General features: G+C 34.9%; 1 protein-coding gene across 3 annotated transcripts in view; it reads right to left on the reverse strand.

Annotated features, from left to right (window-relative positions):
* LOC145268855 (ATP-dependent RNA helicase A-like) overlaps positions 1 to 24740 on the reverse strand; it is a 109555-nt gene that overhangs the window by 66043 nt on the left and 18772 nt on the right. For 2 of the 3 annotated variants that reach the window (XM_080124535.1, XM_080124534.1), the window contains 8 exons: positions 23538 to 23677; positions 16041 to 16084; positions 15158 to 15294; positions 12720 to 12809; positions 10458 to 10622; positions 6665 to 6742; positions 3435 to 3554; positions 1574 to 1645 (listed from right to left, as the gene is read on the reverse strand). In XM_080124535.1, coding sequence (XP_079980661.1) covers positions 1574 to 1645; positions 3435 to 3554; positions 6665 to 6742; positions 10458 to 10622; positions 12720 to 12809; positions 15158 to 15294; positions 16041 to 16084; positions 23538 to 23677 — 846 coding nt within the window. Of the gene's footprint in view, positions 1 to 1573; positions 1646 to 3434; positions 3555 to 6664; positions 6743 to 10457; positions 10623 to 12719; positions 12810 to 15157; positions 15316 to 16040; positions 16085 to 23537; positions 23678 to 24740 lie in introns of those variants that run through there. The other variant, XM_080124536.1, reaches the window with a different exon arrangement.

Raw genomic sequence — 24740 nt, forward strand, 5'->3', positions numbered from 1 at the left:
TAGATTTCTGAAAGGATGAAACATTAATGTCCATAGGTATTAAAAAAATTATAGTAATAATTTTATATATATATATATATATATATATATATATATATATATACACACACACACATGGTGCCCACAAAGTCTGGCTACATAATATAGTCAGACTTTGTGGACACCCTTTATATATGTTTACTTAATTTAATCACATAAATTAATATACAAAAGTATTAATTTATGCGTACACTTTAAGTATTTAATTCAACAGTGCTCAATACGTAGGTAGAGCTAGGTAGTAAGTTATAAAATATATATGGCACTTAAGCTACACAGAATATTCTGCGTTTCATCCACGGCATAAGCCTGATGAATCCTAGCGTGGATGAAACGTGGAATATTCTGCGTAGCTTAAGTGCCATATATATTTTATAACTTACGATATATATATATATATATATATATATATATATATATATATAAAAAGCTGTAGCTTTTGTGTGTGTTTGTATGTACACCACTGAACCGATTGTGACCAAACCTGGAACGATGATGCCGCCCCCCCCCCATCCCCTACCTAATATGGTGCACACCATTTTTCAAGATTAAAGTCATAGCCTATGTATATATATACTCTTCTACACCACACACCACTGGACCGATCAGGACCAAACCCGACATGGTGATGATCTCCAATCTAGGGATGTTGCACACCATTTTCAAAGTCAAAGGCTAAGGTCATGGAATCAAACTTGGATTCGAAACGTTGAAGAGGACACCAGGGACTTACCAATTCAACGCATTTTAAAAGATGCCTCAGATGCCTCCACACTCAAGTTCTGAAAGTCCTTCTACAACTCAAAAAAAAAAAAAAAAAAAAAAAAAAGAAAAAAAAAAAAAAAGAAAAAAAAAAAAAAAGAAAAAAGAAAAAAAAAAAAAATCCGATCCAGTTGAGACAGGGAAGGAGGAATAGAGAAACAATACTCCCAAAAGAGGGGGCATCATTGAAGACCCAACTTTGCGCCTTTCTGGTTTTGTTACGAATAGTAGGAAACAGTGGGTAGTCACAAACCGGACCAGAACAAAACACTGCAAGACTGCAGTAAATAAACAGTTAGAGGTAAATAGACTCCCCAATCTGCCCAAAGTACAACGAAGCTCTCCAGGACACAGACCACCTGATTCTACACCTAGGGATGGTGCGCACCAAGTTTGAGTTTGCCACCATCCCAGGGCTGCCACCATCACGCTGGCCAACTTCTTTGTGAATTTCAATCAGATCACCCTCAGTTACTTCAGGAGGTAGTTAAAAATTTTAAACACCTTAAGCAATAGTTGCTCTTTACAACATCCACTTACTGCAAGGGTGCCCACAAAAGTGGGTACCCGAGCATACAGCTAAGTAAAGCATGAAGCGCGAGTATCTTTGCTAGTACTTCAAAAAGTTTTTTCAAAGATTTTTCTGTATTTTTGTCTTGAAAATCGGTTTAATTCTAAATCAACAACAAACATCCAAGATGAAAAATACTGATACAAACAAATCGAAACACGCCAGTCAAACTAATTTTGTTTTGCAGGTGAAAACACTTACCTGAGTGACAATGATGCTACAGTCGGCACCTTTACCTTCTGCAATCATACCTTCTAGAATGAACTGAGGAACCTAAAGAGAAAAAGAAATTGTCAATAAAGAAATCACGAGCAGTCAGGATTAAAGAATTGAAATATCAGAATTATGAATTGGAAGACATGTTTAATTTCAGAAGAGTTTCTGATGGCTAGCTAATCTATACAAGTCCTGGATATCAAGAAGTTTCAGTGGGTAGCTGTTCTGTATAGGTCCTGGACTTTATAATTTTGTAAGCAAAGAGCAAAAGATCCTTTTTGTGTTGACACAAAAAAAAATTATGTGCTGGAATGCTAAAAAGATTCAAATTTATGGAGCAATTCTAGTTTCTGATTAGTTGCTAGCAGAACATTGTCCAATTTGATTCGTCTAGTCTTATCAGCAGTGTTTATTAATAACGTCTCCCAACTTTCAGAGATCATATCTCCCATTAGATATCAAAACTATTGCAACATAGCAGTTCACTGAAATTGTTTCCCTTATGTAAAATGCTGATCTGGTGTTAAGCGGTGGCATGTTAGTATATATTTTATAGGGAGGGGAAAATGGTTTCTACCCCCTTTTGAGAAGATGAATTTGGGAGAGGTGGTCATCATGGAATAAATATAATAATTTTTGTAATGACTAAAAATGTAAAAGCATTTTTCCTGAAACAGGCTAAAGGAAGTGGCGATAGTGTTCAGTTATGTGCATAAGGTTCCTATTTATAATGCCTCCCCATGGGACAGAGTTAGACACCAGGGTCGTTTTTTTTAATTTGGAGAAAAGGAACAAAAATCAAAATTGTCTCAGTCGTGAAGGATTTCTCCTCCACTGACAGAGAACAAGAAATTGAAGTGCAGCATCTGAAGAACAGATACTACACTTTGATCTTGTCTCGAAGGCCAAGTATGTGCATAAGGTTTGATTATTTGTTAAGTTTTCAAGGGAAAAGGACATTTTATTCTATGTATAAATTATAATGACTTAGATGTAGATATTATTATTTACACGATGGACATGTCTTCTTTTTTTTGTTTTTTTTTACATAAGCATCACCACTTATCAAGGCCAAGAGGCCACTCGAGGATAAGGGTCAAAGAGTGTACAGTAGAAATTGGACAATATAGTAATCGTTAGTAATGGAAATTCGGTAAGTTTGTTAACTTATATGGAACGGCTCATCAAAAAACTTGTTTACATTAGACTTGAAGACAACCATACTGCAGTTAGCTGGAAAGCAGGAAAACGGAAGACAATTCCACAGGTGTGCAGTTCTTAGAAAGAAGCTTTTTTCATGGAATCTACGTTTAGGTTTAGGCACAGATAAAGAGTGGGGGAAATTAGTGATAGTGTTTACAGCTAGACGAGTGTTTCTTGTGAAAGTTTGGCGAGGGGGGACCATAGATTGAAGCTCAGTCGAACACTTTCCATGAAAATAACGATACATCAGAGACAAACTCGCAACATCTCTTCTGTGAGATAGAGGTTGCAAGGAAGAGAAAAGGACATCTCCTACGAGGCTACGAAGTCTATTTTGAACTCTATCAAGGCAGGCCAAGTCCTTTAAAGCAGCTCCTGCCCAGATGTGGCAACAGTATTCCATCCTTGGACGTACCTGGCTCTTATATAGATAGAGAATAGCATCAGCAGTGAGATATCTACCGGATCGATAGAAAGATCCGACCATTTTTCCAGAAAAGTTTTTTTATACCGTTATTTTCAGCACGGCTTAAAAAAGTCTCTTGCTACCATATGACCATTTTATCTGGCATGCGTTTCTCTTCTGACCACACTCTGATTTATCAGGATGAATACCACACCAGGTACATTATAACATAGATACCTGCATTGATTTGCCACATCCTGTTTCACCTCGGATGAGTACAACTTGGTTGGCTTTGATGACACGAAAAATGTGATCTTTGGAATTTTGGATGGGGAACATAGCACCAGGATTCAGCGTCTGAAAAACACAAGTGAAACAACAACAAAATTAAATTTTAGTGGAAACTTTTGTAGAATAAGGACCACGCTATCATCGTAATTTTCTGGGTAGTTTACGTAAAATGCCAAAAGGTTCCAAAACGCTGCGCCAATGAAATTATGTCATTAAAAGAAACATTTGTGTCATTGGTTTACTATAAAAAAATAAATATTTATCTTGATTTGAACAAAAAAATATCATAAAGAAAAAGAATCATTAAAAAAATTAACATTTTTTTTTTTGTTATTCATGAAAATTACCTTACAATGAGTTTTTTTTTTTTTTACTGGAATTTTAATTTTCTTAAAGTTTTATAAAAACTGTCTGATAATCATTAATCATATTTTTTTTCATAACAAATATAATATTTTTTCATAACAAATATATTGTTTTCATAACAAATATAATATTGTTTTCATAACAAATATAATATTGTTTTCATAACAAATATAATATTGTTTTCATAACAAATATAATATTGTTTTCATAACAAATATAATATTGTTTTCATAACAAATATAATATTGTTTTGTAATATAACGTTGTCATAATGTCATAATATTGTTTTCATTTTTTCATTTAATTTTTCATTGTAATAAGAGAAATAATATATTTTTTATGGAAAAAATTTGCCATCATTTGCAAAAAAAAAAAAAAAAAGAAATTACAATAGCACAGTCATTATTCTGCATAAGTACCGAAAACTTTAATAATTAAACAAAAAAGAAGAAATCAAGCATATAAATAATATCATAATAATGTTATAATTTCTATATAATGTGCATAATAATATTTCATAATATCATAATAATGTTATAATTTCTATATAATGTGCATAATAATATGTCATAATATCATAATAATGTTATAATTTCTATATAATGTGCATAATAATATGTCATAATGTCGTAATAATATTGTTTCATTTTTTCAATTAATTTTTCATTGTAATAAGAGAAGTAATATATTTATTATGGAAAAAATTTACAATCATTTGCAAAAAAAAAAAATTTACAAAAGCACAGCCATTATTCCGCATAAATATCAAAAACTTTAATAATTATATAAAAAAAAAAGAAAAAAAAGAAACCAATCATATAAATAATCAACGACAAAATAATGTCATAATATAACGTCGTCATAATATGTCATACTGCCATGTCTATATAATGTGCATAATAATATGTCATAATAATGTTGTAATATAACGTTGTCATAATGTCATAATATGTCATACTGCCATGTCTATATAATGTGCATAATAATATGTCATAATAATGTTGTAATATAACGTTGTCATAATGTCATAATATTGTTTTCATTTTTTCAATTAATTTTTCATTGTAATAAGAGAAATAATATATTTTTTATGGAAAAAATTTGCCATCATTAACAAAAAAAAAATAAAAGTACAATACCAGTCATTATTCCGCATAAGTACCGAAAACTTTAATAATTAAACAAAAAACAAAAAAATCACACATAAATAATCAATGACAAAAAAAGCTGAAATCCAAATAATTTTCTGACGATATTGAATTATCTGACCTTGTGGCAACTATTACGAATTCATAATCCGAAGTTGCCATCAATAGACCATTTCTCTTGCACCAGATCAGGCTGTCTGAAGATATAGCTTCCTGACCTAAAATGCACCAAACATTGATTTGGAATATTTGATTTTATATTATAGCTTGGATATATAACACCAAAAGTAGAATAAAGCAAAAGAAATATATATATATATATATATATTTATATATATATATATATATATATAAAAGTGAACGTGTCACCCCTGCTAGTATATATATATATATATATATATATAAAATAAAAATTACAATTAAGTTTACCAAAATGATCCAAGATGGTAAAACTAAAGTATATTTTAAATATTAAAGAATTAATATTTATAAAGTAATCTCAACCAGATGTAAAAGCTTGATAAAACCAAATAGGAGATGGAGCTTATAATAAGAGCAAATAGTTAAAACATGTTACAAAAACACTTTGAAAAAGAGTTAAAAACATATTTAATCTGAAGAGGAAACACTTAATAAGTGGATAGTCCTTAATCCGCAGAGTTTTGAAGAAATACTTTCCTTCTCATCAGAGGGTAGGAATTAGCAAAATGCGGGATCGGATTTTGCATACAAAAGTATTTGATGAAACTGCAAGTAAGTCAAAGATCTTACTTGATAACATTCACGTGAAATCACCTTTTTCTTCATCATATTCCCTCTGCTTCACTGAATTGGCTTTTGACGGAGGATGCCTCCAGGGTAAATGTTTTCGCATGCTTCATTTCCGTTAAGGGAATTTTCTTTAAACGATGTTCTATTATCAAAGTGTTTTTTATTCAAGAAGTCTGAAGAAATGCTGGTTATGTGAAAAATTTTCAAACGCCATAATTGGTTTTGTTAATACAGTATATATATATAAGAGCAAACAGTTAATAAAACATGTTAAAAAACACTTTGAAAAAGAGTTAAAAACATATTTAATCTGAAAAGGAAGCACTTGATATTTTGTATGCAAAATCCGATCCCGCATTTTGCTAATTCCTACTCTCTGATGAGAAGTAAAGTATTTCTTCGAAACTCCACGGATTAAGGACTATCTACTTATCAAGCGTTTCCTTTTCAGATTAAATATGTTTTTAACTCTTTTTCAAAGTGTTTTTTTTAACATGTTTTATTAACTGTTTGCTCTTATTATAAGCTCTATCTCCTATTTGGTTTTATCAAGCTTTTACATCTGGTTGAGATTACTTTATAAATATTAATTCTTTAATATTTATAATATACTTTAGTTTTGCCATATTCAGGTATCATAGGAAAGAGAACCTCCTAGTATATAATTTTATATCACCCTATAATAATATCAATATAATACCAACAATAGGAGCACTAGGAACAGTCCCAAATAACATGGATAAAAGACGAGGAGAAATTGGAATCAGGGGGAAGACTGGGACTATACAACAGATTGTAATGCTGAAAATAGCTGAAATCTTAAAGAAAACACTTGAATGCGGAAACTGATGCACATTTGCTGCGACACCTTGTACGATGACGACCACTTACTGTTTGTGGTTTCTTATTATTGCCCTTTTGTTCTACAAGTGACCTGTTGACATCCTCGCTGATTTGCTCCATTGTTGCCTAAAAATATAATAAAATACATTGTTACTTTGCACTGCCTGGGAGCGTAGTGTGTGAAAATCAAACAAGCACCAAATATGCATAAATATGTTGAATTGCAAGAGGTAGGATTAGATTAAGTTCAGGGAACTTAATCAATCTAGTGTTGCCCGGGAGTATAGTAAAGAAATAGAAGAGTCTACAGCATCGTGCCATCTATCTATATATATAAAAGCGAAAATGTACATTTGTATGTATGTATGTATGTACGTGTGTTTGTATGTCTCGCAAAAACTTTCAACACAGGTCATGGATTTTCGCCAGATTGATATCATTTTAAACTTCCAACCTTCGCCCGACAAATATCGAAAAATTGGCCAAAAACGTTAATTCCTTCACCCTAAAATCATCACTTTTCTACAGGGGGAGGTCAGCAAAAACCGTCCTCTCATGACGCATGCGTCATACGACGTTGTCACCTGATTTAATATTTGAAAAAACAACACAATTTCGTTGACGTCGTCTTAGCTCAGTTACTTAGAGAGCGGCTTCATTATCTAAACATTTTGGGTTCGAATCGTGGTGTGAGATGTCTTTTTTTTTTTCGATTTTTTAAATTTTAATATTGAAGCAGGGTTATTTAAGCCATTGTTCACGTTTTTTTTTGGAGGGGGGGAAACAGAAACTGACTTGCAGCGCAAAACTAGGTCAAACATCATGCGACTTAACTTTCTGGCAGCTGTATATTTCACTTCATAAACGTTAACTTATAACACTTATCACTCCGTCTCCCCTCGTGGCCAAGATGGTTAGGTCTCAGGTTTTTTTTTCATTTCGTTTCCACCTTCGCGTCAAGGCTTCAGGGGTTCAAGCCTACCTTCCTATTAAAACTTTTTTTTTCTTTTACACCTCCAAACACCCGGCCAACGTTTTTTTTTTTTTTAACAGGGTTGTTTTGATCTATCCCGCCCCCCTCCAACACACACACCTCCAAACTCACAGGCAACGCCAGGTACCCTGCGCTAGTCTTTAATATAAAGGGCAAAAATCTGTTTAAATGTTTGTATGTATGTATGCATGCCTCACAAAAACTTTCAACAGAGGTAACGAATTTTCACAAGATCGGTATCATTTTGAAGCTCGACCCTTCGGACGACAAATATTAATTCCTTTACCCTCAACTGGGCACTTTTCTAAAGGGAGGGGGGGGATCGCTTTTTTCGCCGATATTTTTGAAAGTCATCACCTCTTTCCAATTATCTAGCCTTAATTTAAACCTACATCACTTCCAGTCTGGCGATGAACGCAACAACTAATGTGTCACTTTTTTTTTTTTTCACTTTCTTTTCCTCCTTCACAAGCCTGCCTATCTACTACCACTTTTATTTTTTTTTACGCTCAAAATTTTCCTTTTCTTTTTGCTGAACCAATACCCTTATACACACCTCCACTTTCTTTTCTGCCTGTCATGTCATGGCCTACCTGCCTACTACAACCTTTTTTTTTTGCTCAACACACACCTACAAACACCCGGGCACCCAGGCTAGTCAGATATATGCTACATATTCCCTGCCTCGAATCTGTCCCCTTTAGAGTATATGATACTGCCTACTCGCCGGAAAATAACAGTTGCTTCTGTTGCCTACAGATTATTTCATAGTTCTCCACCGCAATGCTTAAATATTGTCCTGTGCTGCAGCTGGACAGACCAAACCTGTGATGTTTTATATATTCACATTAGACCCTCTGCATAAGCACAATGGTGTTTGCACTGTGTTCTGCAATCCTGAACGTGCCGCCTCAGAATTGTGTGAATAAACATGTATCACTGTCACAGTTTTGGAGTTCTGTATCAGTTAACTATCGTGATGTTTCTTAGTTTTATGCATTCCCTAATTAGCTTAGTAGCTTCTGTCTATTGCTAACGGTTTTATAACCATCTATTATATAAAAGGGAAAATGTGTGTGTGTGTGTGTGTGTGTCTATCTGCCAAAAACTTTCGACACATGCAACGAATACTGACAAAATTGGTATTGTTAGAAAGATCGATCTCTCTGATGACAAATATCCAAAAATTAGCCAAAAATATTAATTCTTTGAATTCTGGGCCCGTTTTTTTTTTTTTTTTTTGCAAGGAGGGGGTCAGTTTTTGCATCTACATTTTTGCAAGTAATTCACGCCTAGTGATATCAACATGCTTAAAAGACATTATTTCGAAAGCTTGTGATGTCACAAGTGCGCCGTGGGTGAGAGAGCTAATACGTTTGCTTTTTTTTTTCACCTCCTTTTTCTCTTTCGCATTACAGGTTCAAGCCTGGCTACTGCGGCTAAGTTTTTTTTATTTTTTGTTTTTTTTTTTACATGGAAGCCACCACTTATCAAGGACCAGAAGCCACTCGGGGATAAGGGTTTTTTGTACAGTAATCAATGGGACAATATCGTAGTAATCGTTAGTAATGGAGATCCGATAAAGTGTCTTACTTAAGGGGCGGTTTATCAGGAACTTGTTTATGTTGGACTTGAAGACATCCAAATTGTAATCAGGTGGAAAACAGACAAACGGAAGAGAGTTCCACAGGCATGCACTTCTAAGAAAGAAGCTTTGTTCATGGAATCTACGTTTTGATTTAGGCACAGATAAAGAGTGGGGAAAATTACTGACAGTGGTTTCAGCTAGACGGGTGTTTTTCAGGTTGGTTGTTCAATAAACCTTACTATACCACCTCTTGACACCCGGGCAACGCCGGGTACCAATGCTTGTGGTTTAATAAAGGAGAAAAAAAGTTAAAGCTATGTGCGAGTGTATTAGTATTATTACAAGAGTTTTGTTAGTTTAGTGACACAACTGGAGCACAGGGTGGAGTAGGTGATTGCAAGATATAGGAATGGATGATGTAAAATCAGGGTGCTCCTGTTATTACTGACCAGGCTTATAGTCAGCTTATGTACTTCCGAACCTCCAGTGTAGTACTACTGGAATCAGTTCCTCCACTTTTATTGTTCTTCAGTATTTCTATTGTGAAACGATTTATAGAAATAAAATAGAAGAAAAGGGCATTATTGAAAAGTATGCAAACAAATTAATAAAATTATACAGATAAAAATTAGTCTTTATTTGCAATTTTGATAACATACAAAACAAGTGAAGCATGCATGGTCCCCCATGAGTGCACAGTGAACGAGGCATAAAAAAATAGATGACTAAGTTCAACATCTGCCCCCCCCCCCATTTAGCGTCCCAAATCCCCAGGGGAAATAAAATTCTGGTGAAAATGAACAAACAGTGCAATTTTAGGCCTTAACATATGCATTTTCCCTAGATGTGAACACCTTGAAGATTGCGAATACAGGGGGCACAAATATTTTTTATATAAAGCAGAACTGAGATTACTGTTTCTCTTGTTTGTTGTTTGAAAAAAAATTGAATATTTATAAAATTTAACTGGATTTAAATAACTGTTTTTGCTGTTTGAATTTTGCTTAACTGCCACATGTTACGTGAAATGACATTTAAATGGCGACCATATTGAGTCTGTTCGGAAGTTTTGTCACCTTCATGATACCATTGGAATAAAGGATGGAGCATACAAGTAAATTAACTGGAAAAAATGTACAATAAAACAAACAAAAAAAAAAAACTCCAAATGTGAGGTCTCTCGGCCTCTTATAGGGATGGCCTTGAATATTAAAAAAAATGTCAAATAGCATAATAAAAAGGAGTTTTTTTTATTTTACATGTAACAAGGGTCCTTCATTGATGTTACAGTTTTTCCAAGGATTCCAGTCAGGTTGTGGTGGAGACCAAAATACGACCTCTTTTTGTTTTTTGTTTGGTGCCGAAACCAACTCCTTTGGTTGAGTATGAGTTATTAAAGAAAGTGCTTCCTTGCAACATAAAGGCTGAAATGAAGAAAGTAAAAAAAGAAACTTTTACATATTTTGGGAATTACTTAAATTATCGGCAAGAGTCGATCATGAAAAGGTCATGGCCATTAACCAGAGTTGTGGTCAGAGGTTTGTGGAAGGAGTTGGAGGTTTGGGTAAGAAACAGAGGTTTTTGAAAGGAGTTGGAGGTTTGCGAAAGGAGTCGGAGGTCTGCGAAAGGAGTTGGGAGTTTGGAAAGGAGTCGCAAGTCTGTGAAAGCAGTCGGAGGTCTGTGAAAGGAGTCGGAGGTCTGCGAAAGGAGTTGGGAGTTTGGAAAGGAGTCGCAAGTCTGTGAAAGCAGTCGGAGGTCTGTGAAAGGAGTCGGAGGTCTGTGAAAGGAGTCGGAGGTCTGTAAAAGGAGTCGTGAGTTTGGAAAGCAGTTGGAAGTCTGTGAAAGCAGTCGGGAGTTTGGAAAGCAGTTGGAAGTCTGTGAAAGCAGTCGGGAGTTTGGAAAGCAGTTGGAAGTCTGTGAAAGCAGTCGGGAGTTTGGAAAGCAGTTGGAAGTCTGTGAAAGCAGTCGGCGGTCTGTGAAAGGAGCCGGAGATCTGTGAAAGGAGTCGGACGTCTGGGATGTGTCTCAAAGTATTCTTGAGTAGTTACAGCCTATAGTTAATCGCTTTGTAATGAACCCGTACATGGCAAAGAGTCATGTTTATCATGAGGTAACCGTGTTAATATGCTCAGGCATAATTTGTACAAAACAAAACAGAGAACAACGTAACCTTGAGAAAAAAATCCCTTTATTCTTTATAGGTATCGTTCTTGTGGCGATCTTCAACTAACAGATACTTTGGCAAAGAGAATGTAGTAACATTTGGGAAGTTCATCCTGCGTGACAACTAGGAATCATGCTGAGAACAACCTAGTTGAGAAGAGTAATGTTCCTAGATAGGCTCCAGATAAACCGCCTAGAAGAACGTCGAAAAGCCGTAATACATGGAGTGATTGAAAAATCGGGTATAGCTGACCATATTTGGAGGGAAAAGGGAAACCATCTTTCATTATGGGATTAAGTAAAAAAATTATAGACAGAAAATAACAGTGGAGAGTAAGACGACTCAAAGAAGCAGCATATGCCGGGAGACAATCTATTTAAAATTAAACTTTTAATTACAATTCCTTCTTAAAAATGAAATATGAAACAAAGTCAATTATGAGATCGGAGATGTAAACAAAACTTATACGAAACTATTGTAGATTGAAGAGGATATAGTTGGGACATATAAATATAAGCTAGAATTAGAGGGTGTAGTTTAGTATTTAGAAAATAAAACAAATAATTTGGAGAAGAAAAATAAATAAAAAAAACACAGAGGTTTAATGTAATAGAAGGAAGGTAATTGATTGAAAAAAAATTTTTTTTAAATAAAAATTAAAACAAAAATTTACAAAAAAAATTAAAAAAATAAAAAATATAAAAAACAAAAAATAAAAATTTTTTTTGAAAATTTTTGAAAATTAAAAAAAAAAAATTACAAAACAAAAATAAAATTTTTTTAAATTTAAAAATAAAAAATTAAAAAAAAAATATGACAATGAAGCAAAGATGAGAACAGTAGTCCAATGAATCCAAATAATATGAATAACCATTCCTCATCTAAAAAATTCAGAAACGTCATACCACTGAGAATTTTTGTATTTCATAAACTTACTTTGATTATTATCCATAGTGTTTGAAAAAAGTTTATGACAACAAACAAAATCCTCCATTCTCCAAGACATATGGCGACTGAATGTGTGACGGTTGCAATCTGGAGGTATGTGGCATCTACCCAGATACTGAACTAATACGTACAAGGCGTGTTTGAATTATTTATGTTGTTATATTCATTTATTTATGACTGAATGAATTAGTTCAACCAGGTCATAAAGGGTTAAAAAACAATATACAGAGTTACAGTGATTAACAAATAGGGGAAAACTGCACAATTTATAGATTACCTGATACAGCCATAAAATAAAAGATATCGACCTCAGCATGAGAAAGAAAAAGTAAAAATTAAAAATTTAATAATGCACTAAACATCGTTAGCGTTAAAAGAAGAAAATGATTCTGTGTCATAATTCACTGACCACTTGAACTGGATTGATGTTCCAAGCATTGAGAGCTTTGTCAATGCAAACTTCCACTTCTGGACTTACTGCAACCTCATATAATGGGACCTATGAAGAAACAAAAAAGTTAACATTTAAATATTTTAATATAAAAGCAATTATCTATATATATATAAAAGCGAAAATGTGTGTGTGTATGTATGTATGTTCGCTTTTTGTGTATGTCTACAAAAGGCTTTTTTCGTCGGCCTTCTCGGTCGGCTTGCTCCTTCTGAACACTTTTTATATCACGTCTAAATTGTAATATCTACGACTTAAGAACAGGGGTCACGTGTGTGTCTAATTTGCCTGACTTTTACCAGCTCGTCGTGTCTTCAGAAAACGAATGATGTGGCGGGGGGAAACAGTAACTGGCTTGCAGCGCAAAACTAGGTCAAACATCACGCCACTTCCTCGCACCTGTATATTTTACTTTATAACCCTTAACTTAACACGCTTATCAATTCCTCTCCCCTCATGGCCAAGATGGTTAGGTGCCTGGCTTTTTTGCCTTTCCTTTCCACCTTCGCATCAAGGCTTCGGGGTTCAATCCTACCTTCCTACTAAAACTTATTTTTTTTTACACTTCCAAACACCCGGCCAACGTTTTTTTTTTAACACACATACCTCCAAACACCCGGGCAACACCGGGTACCCCCCACTAGTCTATATATAGAAAAGGAAAAATGTGTGTTAGTGTGTGCACTTTTTGTGAATGTCCGACAAAGGCTTTTTTTCGGTGGGGCGTTCGGGGTGGTCACTCATTCTTAAAACTTTTTATATACTATCTAGATTATAATATCTACGATTTACAAAACGAGGTGTATCTTTAATTTCGGTGACTTTTACACGCTATTTTTACGATATTTCTTGGTCTACGCGTGTTTGTTTGGCTTTTCAGAATAAAAAAAGTGAAACTGAATCCGGAGCATAACACACCTCCCTGTCACTCGTGACAGAGACGTCCAGAATAGCAATGAGGTTTGATCAATGCGGGGGAAACCCCTTATATAAGACAATCGCTATTCATATGGACAATGGGAGCTGGTTTTCCCCAATATCTTTGAGGGAAATGCAGAAACTGGCTTGCAGCCAGAGTTAATTTCATTCCCGTATGGCGTGATGTTTGACCTCATTAACCTGTATTTTTAATCGTTAAATTAAAATGATTTTCATTCCTCTCCCTACATGGCCGAGCGGGTAAGATACCAGTCTTTTTTCCCTTTCTTTTCCACCTTCATGTCAAGGCTTCAGGTTCGAGCTTACCTTCCTACCAAAACTTTTATTTTTCTTTTACACCTCCAAAACACCCAGGCAACATCGGGAACCCCTGCTAGTATATAATATATAATAATATTTATATATTATATATAAAACATCCAGGCCTGTGAAAAATTTCAATAAAATCTGGACGAGTGAAAAATTTCCAGAAGTGCAAACGGATGAACGGATGAATGATTTGGGGGCAATTTTACCCCTATAATGCCTCTAAGGGGAGCAACCAGAGTTATCCCAGAAAATCTGTTCTGGCAAAAATTTACTTTTCATATGACTAATGTTTGTGCAGAAATGTGAAGCTTACATAGTGCCAGACGAATCCATACTATCATAGATATAGGGGGTGTTAACTACCCCAGTACACTTACAAAAGTTGATTTTCTTTGTGAGTTTACGTTGTTTTGTTTTTCTATATTTGTAAACTAGTACATGCGTTCTCGGCAATCGCCAATTTGGGATGACACAGACAGAATAAGGTCAAAGAGATAGAAATGAACAGCATGAAAGTCTTGGGGTTGATGATTATAAGAAGAAAAAAAAAAAATGAGGAAAAAAATTATGGTAAAATCAAGGGCAGACAACCGACTTTCATTTCAATTTTTTTTGTTGTTTTTTTTGGATAATTTAGAAAAACAACTGAAGTGTACGTTTTAAAACTAAGCAATAATTTATAAACATAATGTGTAATTTTTTATATTTTTATTTTCAGAAAATAAAATTTTTAAATATTATTTTAGAAAAGTCATTTTATATAAATTAAAAACAAAATTTGAAGAATATTAAAATGATTTCGGCCATCACTTATTTGTAAATAAAAACAGCAAATTTGTTTTTTCAAAAATAAAAAAAACAAACTTGATCAATTTTTGTGATTTCTGGAATCTACCATCTTCATTCCGTGACAAGTAGTTTTTCTTTGTTTTTGTTTATCGCCATAAGTGGCAATTTAAATAAGCACCACACTTTTTTTATGGAATTCACTCCAATCTGTACTAACATATAGAAGTTTAAATGTAATATGAACAAACATCTCTCTGCTTACATAGTGTACTTGTAGATATGGTCCCAAATTGGCGATTGTCGAGAGGGGAGGGATCAGTATGTGGTTGTGTGGGGGTTAGTACATGTGAACCTCTTACCTGATTGGTTTCTGTCTGATTGTTTTTATTCTTAAAGGCTTTAATGAGACCCATGTGATACAGTTGACGCACCATCGAGAGGGCACAAGATTTTGAAGCCATCTGTTTGTCTGATCCATGTTCTTTGGCTGATGCATCTTAAATAAACGAAAAAACATCTAAAATGAAATAAAAAAACATCTAAAATAAATAAACGTTTAAAATAAATACAAAATGAATTTTAAAAAAACGTGTAAAATAAAAAAAACTAAAATAATTAAAAAACAAAATAATTTAAAAACAAAATAATTTAAAAACAAAATAATTTAAAAGCATAAAATAATTTAAAAACAAAATAATTTAAAAACAAAATAATTTAAAAACAAAATAATTTAAAAGCATAAAATAATTTAAAAGCATAAAATAATTTAAAAGCATAAAATAATTTAAAAGCATAAAATAATTTAAAAACAAAAAATAATTTAAAAACAAAAAATAATTTAAAAACAAAATAATTTAAAAGCATAAAATAATTTAAAAGCATAAAATAATTTAAAAGCATAAAATAATTTAAAAGCATAAAATAATTTAAAAACAAAATAATTTAAAAACAAAATAATTTAAAAACAAAATAATTAAAAACAAAATAATTTAAAAACAAAATAATTTAAAAGCATAAAATAATTTAAAAACAAAATAATTTAAAAACAAAATAATTTAAAAGCATAAAAGCATAAAATAATTTAAAAACATAAATTTAAAAACAAAAAAAATTTAAAAGCATATAAAAATTTAAAAACATAAAAAAATTTAAAAACATAAAAAAATTTAAAAACAAAATAATTTAAAAAATCATGTAACTTTTAAAAGCGTGTAAATTTAAAAAATAATATTGTGTACTTACATTGATTGCAGGATTTCAAAAATATTTTCATTTCTGCACAAAAGCTGAAATGAAATGAAAAAAGGAAAAAGTTTTACTTTTAAAAAAGAGAAAGGGAGAGAGTAGAGGGAGGGATAAGAAGGACAGGGTAGAGGGAGGGAGAAAAAGGAGGGTAGAGGGAGGGAGAAAAAGGAGAGGGTAGAGGTAGGGAGAAAAAGGAGAGGGTAGAGGTAGGGAGAAAAAGGAGAGGGTAGAGGTAGGGAGAAAAAGGAGAGGGTAGAGGGGGGGGAGAAGGGGATATAGCGAAGAGAGAAAGGGATAAAGTGAGTGAAGAAGAGAGAAAGGGAGAGAAAGAGCAAGAAAAAGAGAGGGAGGGAGAGAAAGAGCAAGAAAAAGAGAGGGAGGGAGAGAAAGAGCAAGAAAAAGAGAGGGAGGGAGAGAAAGAGCAAGAAAAAGAGAGGGAGGGAGAGAAAGAGCAAGAAAAAGAGAGGGAGGGAGAGAAAGAGCAAGAAAAAGAGAGGGAGGGAGAGAAAGAGCAAGAAAAAGAGAGGGAGGGAGAGAAAGAGCAAGAAAAAGAGAGGGAGGGAGAGAAAGAGCAAGAAAAAGAGAGGGAGGGAGAGAAAGAGCAAGAAAAAGAGAGGGAGGGAGAGAAAGAGCAAGAAAAAGAGAGGGAGAGAAAGAGCAAGAAAAATAGAGGGAGAGAAAGAGCAAGAAAAATAGAGGGAGAGAAAGAGCAAGAAAAAGAGTGGGAGAGAGAGAAAGAGCAAGAAAAAGAGAGGATGGGAGAGAAAGAGTAAGAAAAAGAGAGGATGGGAGAGAAAGAGTAAGAAAAAGAGAGGGAGGGAGAGAAAGAGCAAGAAAAAGAGAGGGAGAGAAAGAGTAAGAAAAAGAGAGGGAGAGAAAGAGCAAGAAAAAGAGAGGGAGAGAAAGAGCAAGAAAAAGAGAGGGAGAGAAAGAGCAAGAAAAAGAGAGGGAGGGAGAGAAAGAGCAAGAAAAAGAGAGGATGGGAGAGAAAGAGTAAGAAAAAGAGAGGGAGAGAAAGAGCAAGAAAAAGAGAGGGAGAGAAAGAGCAAGAAAAAGAGAGGGAGAGAAAGAGCAAGAAAAAGAGAGGGAGAGAAAGAGCAAGAAAAAGAGAGGGAGGGAGAGAAAGAGCAAAAAAAAGAGAGGATGGGAGAGAAAGAGTAAGAAAAAGAGAGGGAGAGAGAGAAAGAGCAAGAAAAAGAGAGGATGGGAGAGAAAGAGTAAGAAAAAGAGAGGATGGGAGAGAAAGAGCAAAAAAAAGAGAGGATGGGAGAGAAAGAGCAAAAAAAAGAGAGGATGGGAGAGAAAGAGCAAGAAAAAGAGTGGGAGAGAGAGAAAGAGCAAAAAAAAAGAGAGGATGGGAGAGAAAGAGCAAAAAAAAGAGAGGATGGGAGAGAAAGAGCAAAAAAAAGAGAGGATGGGAGAGAAAGAGCAAGAAAAAGAGTGGGAGAGAGAGAAAGAGCAAGAAAAAGAGAGGATGGGAGAGAAAGAGTAAGAAAAAGAGAGGATGGGAGAGAAAGAGTAAGAAAAAGAGAGGGAGGGAGAGAAAGAGCAAGAAAAAGAGAGGATGGGAGAGAAAGAGTAAGAAAAAGAGAGGGAGAGAAAGAGCAAGAAAAAGAGAGGGAGAGAAAGAGCAAGAAAAAGAGAGGGAGAGAAAGAGCAAGAAAAAGAGAGGGAGGGAGAGAAAGAGCAAAAAAAAGAGAGGGAGGGAGAGAAAGAGCAAAAAAAAGAGAGGGAGGGAGAGAAAGAGCAAGAAAAAGAGAGGCAGAGAAAGAGCAAGAAAAAGAGAGGCAGAGAAAGAGCAAGAAAAAGAGAGGGAGACAGAAAACAAAAGTGACAGCAAAGGAAAGTGAGGGAGAAAAATCAGAGTGAGGGAGAGGAAAGAAAGAGAGAGAGAGAGAGAGAGGAAGGATGGAGAGGAGGAGAGGAGGGAAAGACAGGGAGATTAAGGAGGAATGAGGGAGAGGAAGGAGAAAAGAAAGATATTATTCTTGCTCATCTTTTGAAATATACAGTTGATCTAGAAGTTGATTTGTGTTCTATTATGGACTAGCCTGGGTGCCAGGCATTGCCCGGGTGTTTGGAGGTGTGTGTTGAGCAAAAAAAAAAAAAATAGTGGTAGTAGGCAGGCAGACTCGAACCCATACCACGAAGGAGGAAAAGAATGTGAAAAAAAAAACAAAAACCGTGACATCTTTGCCTTTGCACCCATCGTCAAACCAGAAGTGGCAAAGGTTTAAATTAAGGCGAGTCAATCGAAAAGACGGGATGACTTTCAAAAATATTGTCGAAAAAAGCGACCCCTCCCTGTAGAAAAGTGCCCAGTTGAGACTGAAGGAATTAACGTTTTTAGTCAATTTTTCGATATTTGTATAGGGTCGAGCATCAAAACGATACCGATCTCGTGAAAATCCGTCACCTCTGTCGAAACCTTTAGGTAGACATACAAACATACATACATACAAACAGGTGAGATTTATGTTATAGATTAGAGTAAGAAATGGTTTGTTTCATTTAATCCTGTTAAGACTCAACTATTGTCGATGTGTCCTTTTTCTATTTGAGATACTTATGGATAGCTCAACTCTTAAATTTCTTGATCTTTTTTCCTCATAAAATCTTCCTTGGGGTCCATATATTAAATCCATTGCTCTTTCTGCTTCTTGTAAAATCGGTTCTCTCTATTGTTATAAACACTTTCTCACACTTGAAGATATTCTCTATTGCTACAAATCAACTATCAGACCATATATGGAGTACTGCTGTCATATTTGGGATGGTGAATCTGTATCCCATTTAAAAATTCTTGATAAATTGCAGAAATGTATCTGTAATTTGAATGACCTCACACTTTCTTCTTCATTGCGACCTCTCCCCCCTCACAGACGTGATGTTGCTCGTCTCAGTCTTTCCTACAAATACTATTATGGCATGTGTTCCTCAGAATTGTTTCATTTATTCCCTGCTTCCTTTGTTGCAGCTCGTTGGTCTAGAGGTCTCCATCAATTCGTTGTCTTAATAACCAATTGTAATACAGCTTCCTATTCCACTAGCTTCTTTCCAAAGATTATGGAACTCTCTTCCTGCTCACTGTTTTCCTTCAACATACAACTTTGGTCTTTTCAAGACTATGGTCAATAGGCATCTCCTGTCTTTGCAATAATCAAAGTGGCTTCATGCGTTGTCTTAAGCGATTTTCATTAAAAAAAAAATTCACCACATCCTGAACAAAGGCTGACCAAGCAAGGAAATTCAAAACTGCTTCTGTTATGAGTGCAAGCTATTCGCAGTTCCAGCAACAAGCACTAAAAGATGAGGGCTTAGAATCAGTTCAGCATCCTGCTTCACTGTTCTGAAGTAGGTTTTGAGTTAGCCACTGCAACGTTTCTTCTAGGTTGGTGGCGGTACTGGATTGATGTCTTCATGAATACAGTCACCTCAGTGTCGTCGAGGGGCGTGGCTGAACCAACAAACCAACCTTGAGAGAGATATGAATCCACATATTCTCCTTTCAGCTTTGGATTAAATAGTAGGGTAGACTAGACTCACAAGTCTTGCTTGGGCAACCAGTCTAGAAGGAAAGTCAAGAAATAACATCATGTTTTGACATTGTTTGCTATTGTCCTGGACTTCTCAACATTGTACTCAATCAATGCCAGTTTAATAGAAGTCTAGTTGGAGATTACGCAACCCTTGCCTCCCATTGTTTCTGTCGTCGTGGTCTTCTTCATCTTCTCTTCTGGCTGTGTTGACATTGTCTTCTCTCACAATAGCAGCTGCCGAGTGGGTTTAAAAAAAAAATTTTTTTTTAATTACATTTTGGTAATCTCCAAAAATACCGTTAGGGCTTACAACATGGCCGCCAGAAGAGTCACGTGATCTGGTTGATCCAAAACATGAATCGTGCAAATGGAAAACGCAGCCTTGAAGGCAAACTTTGACAAACAATCACAATTTGTTTGTATTTAATTTTTTGTTGATATAATGTTGTTATAAAAATAGGCAAACTTTGAGAAACAATCTTAGGTTGTTTTTAGTTAAAACAGTGTTTATAAAAAGTATTTTATTCAGAACAAACAAGTGGTCGACTAGGTGTATCAGAATTTTAAACAATGTTTACAAAATGTCTACGCACGTTCGTAGACATTTTGTAAACATTGTTTTTAAAAAATAAAAAATAATACTTCTATTATGTTTTATACGACTGTAATAGTTTATTTTGGAAGTATATTTCATAAAGAAAATTGACAACCCACTTTAAAAACAGAAATTACGAGTTTTATATATTTTATTCGCAGTTTTTTGTTGGGGGTGTCAAAAATTCCGCCTAAAATTCCATTTGCACGATTCATGTTTTGGATCAACCGGATCACGTGACTCTTCTGGCGGCCATGTTGTAAGCTCTAACGGTATTTTTGGAGATTACCTACATTTTCCCCTGAAACAAGGCACATTGCCACTTTGATGTAGGGGGTTACTATCAGGGACATAAGCTACAGGGATATTATGTGGGAGTTGGGCAGCAAGATGTCGGTTCACATTACACTTGAACTTCTGCATGTCAGTACAGTTGGGGGAAGAAACTACTGGAGTAGAAAGCGCTCTTACATCTAGGGATCTCTACTGTGAAGGGGTGGAATTTAGCTGCTTGGCGGGTTTGTCGGGGGTATTTACGTTGAGGGGGGTACTTGCAGTTCGGAGCATTCACACAGGTCCACAAGTATGAAAAAATAAAACAAAACACAAAAAAACAAACTTCGACACATTCTGCAAATAAGAGTTGCAATCTGGCTGTGTGTGCGACAGTACTGACCCTATACATGCTAAGGTTTACATCTACATTCTGTTGAGGTCGTGTTCCAAGGTGGAGGTGCACCATTCAGCGTGGCTGCAGCCGAGATTGAACTCACTACACGAATTTGTAGTGTAATTCAGATCTTGTCGGTAGCTGAATACTTGATGCTTCGCCAGGGCTATCAAGGGTATTTTTTATTGTAACACCATCACTAGATGGGGTGCCTACCACGGCTTTAGAAAGTCCCATCTACCCTCGAGAGAAGGATAGACCGAGCTAGTTTCTCAACCTGGTATTTTACCTTGTAGCTGCACAGTGAATAAAATAGACAAGACTGATGGGAATGTATTAAAGATAAGAGATTTATTTTAACACATGTGCTCTGAGCACATAATAGCAAAAATGGCCGCCCATTCCATATCAGCCGTGAGTAATCTTGTACCTATTTACTATGCCTCCCCACGGGGCAGAGTTAGACACCAGGGTCGTTTTTTAACGTGGAGAAAAGGTACAAAAAATAAAAATTGTCTCAGTCGTGAAGGATTTCTCCTCCACCGAAAGAGAACAAGAAATGGAAGTAATCTTGTAAGTCCTCATCCAAATCATGGTATATACATTCAAAGGGAGGTAAGCCCGTTTTAACTTCATGTTAAACATGTAAGGGAGATAACTCTTACTAGATTTAACATAGAAGTTCACAAGTATAAAAAAATTAAGATGTACCCGGCTTGCTAGGTATAATAATGCAGTGTTAGATTCCTTTAACAAAAAAAAAAAAAAAAAAAATGAAGTAAAAAATAAAGACGGAAAGAAACCGAGACATATGTATGCGAGTATTATGTTTTTTCTAAACAGTTCACTTCTTGTAAGTAAAAAAAAAAAAAAAAATAAATAAATACTCGAGCTGAGATTGACACCAAAACCTAAAAATAGTGAGTCAAGTACTACAACCATTAGACTAGCTTGCCAAGATCTTTAAAAATGTGTTTTCAATCCTCGTGTAACAGTTGACAAACAGATAAAAGTCCAATGATCCCCAAGTACCAATTTTTCAATTTTTACTCCCTAGCAGCCCTTTTTTCCGGATGAAAACCAATTAAAACGTTTTCTACATGTCTGAATACCCTATATACCAAATTTCAAGTCTGTAGATCAAAAATTTGTTGAGTATATAGGTTGAGAAGTGTCTTCACACACATTCTCACTTTTATAGATAAAAATAAAAACGCACGCCTGTGGAACTCTCTTCTGTTTGCCTGTTTCCCACCTGACTACAACTTGGATGTCTTCAAGTCCAATATAAACAAATTCCTCATGAACCGCCCCCTTAAGTAAAACACTTTATCAAATCTCCAATACTAACAATTATTACGATACTATCCCATTGATTACTGTACATGCAATAAACCTTATTTCAGAGTGGCTTCCAGGCCTTGATAAGTGGTGACCTCCATGTAAAAAAAATAAAAAAAAAAAAAAATTAAAAAACAAAAAAAACAAAAGAGAAACAAACTTCCAACACGTTCTGCAAATATCAGTTGCGGTGTGGGTGTGACACCATCAACTCTCTACACACTAACGTTCACATCTACGTTAGTTGATGTCAGCTCATCCTGATCTCCTGCGTTCGTCTGTGTTGAACTCACAACTATTGTCAACTGTTGCAAACCCAAGACTTTCCAAAAGCCATAATAGATTGTTGCAAAATCTACTGCCACTTCTAAAACTAACTTTACAATATATTCACTGATCTGCTGTTCCTGTTATTACTCCACATTGATTGACATCCAGACTGTAGTGGAATGGAGCCACAAATGGATGGTAACAGTTAATGCTAGTAAGACTAAGCTGCTCTCCTTTAACAATGACAAGAAGCCTCTCCAACCACCGATATCCATGACAAATAACTCTCTACTCGAGAATTCTTCCTTCAAGTTCCTCAGCTTACCATGCATGGGCAATATGAACTGGGACAAATACACTGAGGACGTTGTCTGGGCTGCTGCAAAGAAGGTGGGTTCCCTCTATCGTGCTAGAAGACTACTCACACCTGAGAGTATCCCGTGCTTCTACAAAGCCACCATTTGCCCATGCATGGAGTATTGTTGCTATTTCGTCAATCAATCTCCAACCTCTGTCCCATCACCGCAATGTTGCATCTCTGTGCCTGTTTTACAAATATTTTAATGGAATGTGCTCTGATGAACTCGTTGCACTTGTAGCCCTTGGACATGCATATTCCCGACAAACCCGCTTTGCAACAAAATCATACCCCTTCACTGTTGAGGTCCCTAAATGCCAGAAAGCTTTCTACTTTGATAGTTTCTTCCCTTGAACAGCTAGACTTTGGAATTTATTTCTTGCTAACTGCTTCCCTGACTGTACTGATATGCAGAAGTTTAAATGTAATGTAAACCAACATCTTGTTAATCTTTCCTAAGCAAGGTCCCAAATAGTATCCCCTTACGTCCAAGTGGCGATATGCCTTGTTAGGGGTGAACGTAAGTAAAAAAAAAAAAAAACAATCCCATTTTAGCTTTCTTTTGTGTGCCATGATGAACAACTTCATATAGATTTGTTCTGCCGATAGACTTGTTTCCTTCTTTTTAAACCTTTTCTTTTTACATCTTAACACTTGAAGGACAGGAAGCATCGATAATATCACACCAGAAGCCTCTTGAGACTAGAAAGAAGCAACTTACCGATTGTCATCAGCGCCAACTTCGGAATATTCATAATCTGCTTTTATCTTATTCTGTTCCAGGAACTGATGTAATCGGCACTTGGCTATTTCCATTGTCCAATTACCGTGGAGAATGGAGTCGTAATCACGATCTTCGTACTGAAAAAATAAAATAAAAATAAATAAAACGAAGATACACTATGAACATGATTTTTTTCTTTTCTTTATTTATTATTAGCAGTTATTATCAAGATTAAGCCTTCCTTCTTGCTCAAAATATTAAATTTCATACCTAATTATTCTTTTATTTCTTTATAATTATCATACCTAATTATTCTTTTATTTCTTTATTATTAACAGGGAGACCCGATGTTGCCCAGGATTGAATGATGATCAACAAATCTTTTACACTCCCATATTTTATTGTAATCAAAATCGATGAAATTGTCCATTTTTCAATCAAATTGATTGATTGGTCTAGTTCAAAACCCATCGCAGTGCACTGAGATAAAGCTTCACATGCCAATACATTGTAGTCTACATTGCACTGTAGAGAATCTATTGTTTATTTTATAAAATTATATTTTTTTAATTGCTTGCATTAAAGTTTAAAATGCAAAAGCCATATATCATGCATCAATTGTGCACTATATAGGAACATACATTTCGAACGCGCCTCTGTTATATCAAAGAACCTACTGTTGATTTTATATGTCTGGTCTAACTGCTTGGGTAATGAAAATGGTTTGAATTTAAGTTTAAAATGAAAGAAGTCAAGTATTATTGTTAAATTGCGCTTTAAAAAAACATTAATTTCAAATGCGCCCTATATCAAAGAACTTACTGTTGACTTTTAATTTCGAGCCTTTCGTCTTGTATGGTAATAAAACTTTTCAACTGCACTTATGATGTTAGGCTGTGTAAAGTGTTAACTTTGGTCAAAAATCACTTGTTCTTTTTTTCATTGGATTATTTCGATTATCAATATACATCGAAGACATTCCGATACAAAAGCTATCTAGGAACACTGCCAAGTACATAAAGTAACTTTGTGCAAAATTTCATAAAATATTAACTCAGCCATTTTAGAGTCCTGCAGCAAACGAAATTGCAAGGAACACAAGCAAGAGCAAATTCTCACAGCTGGAGATTTTGAATACACTTCCTTTCTGGCTTGTCCAATCAGAAGCCAGCTCTCAGTCACATGACTGAGTTTATAAAA

This window comes from Euprymna scolopes, chromosome 44, assembly GCF_053919585.1.
Source record: "Euprymna scolopes isolate OS-2025 chromosome 44, ASM5391958v1, whole genome shotgun sequence".
Lineage (NCBI taxonomy): Eukaryota > Metazoa > Mollusca > Cephalopoda > Sepiida > Sepiolidae > Euprymna > Euprymna scolopes.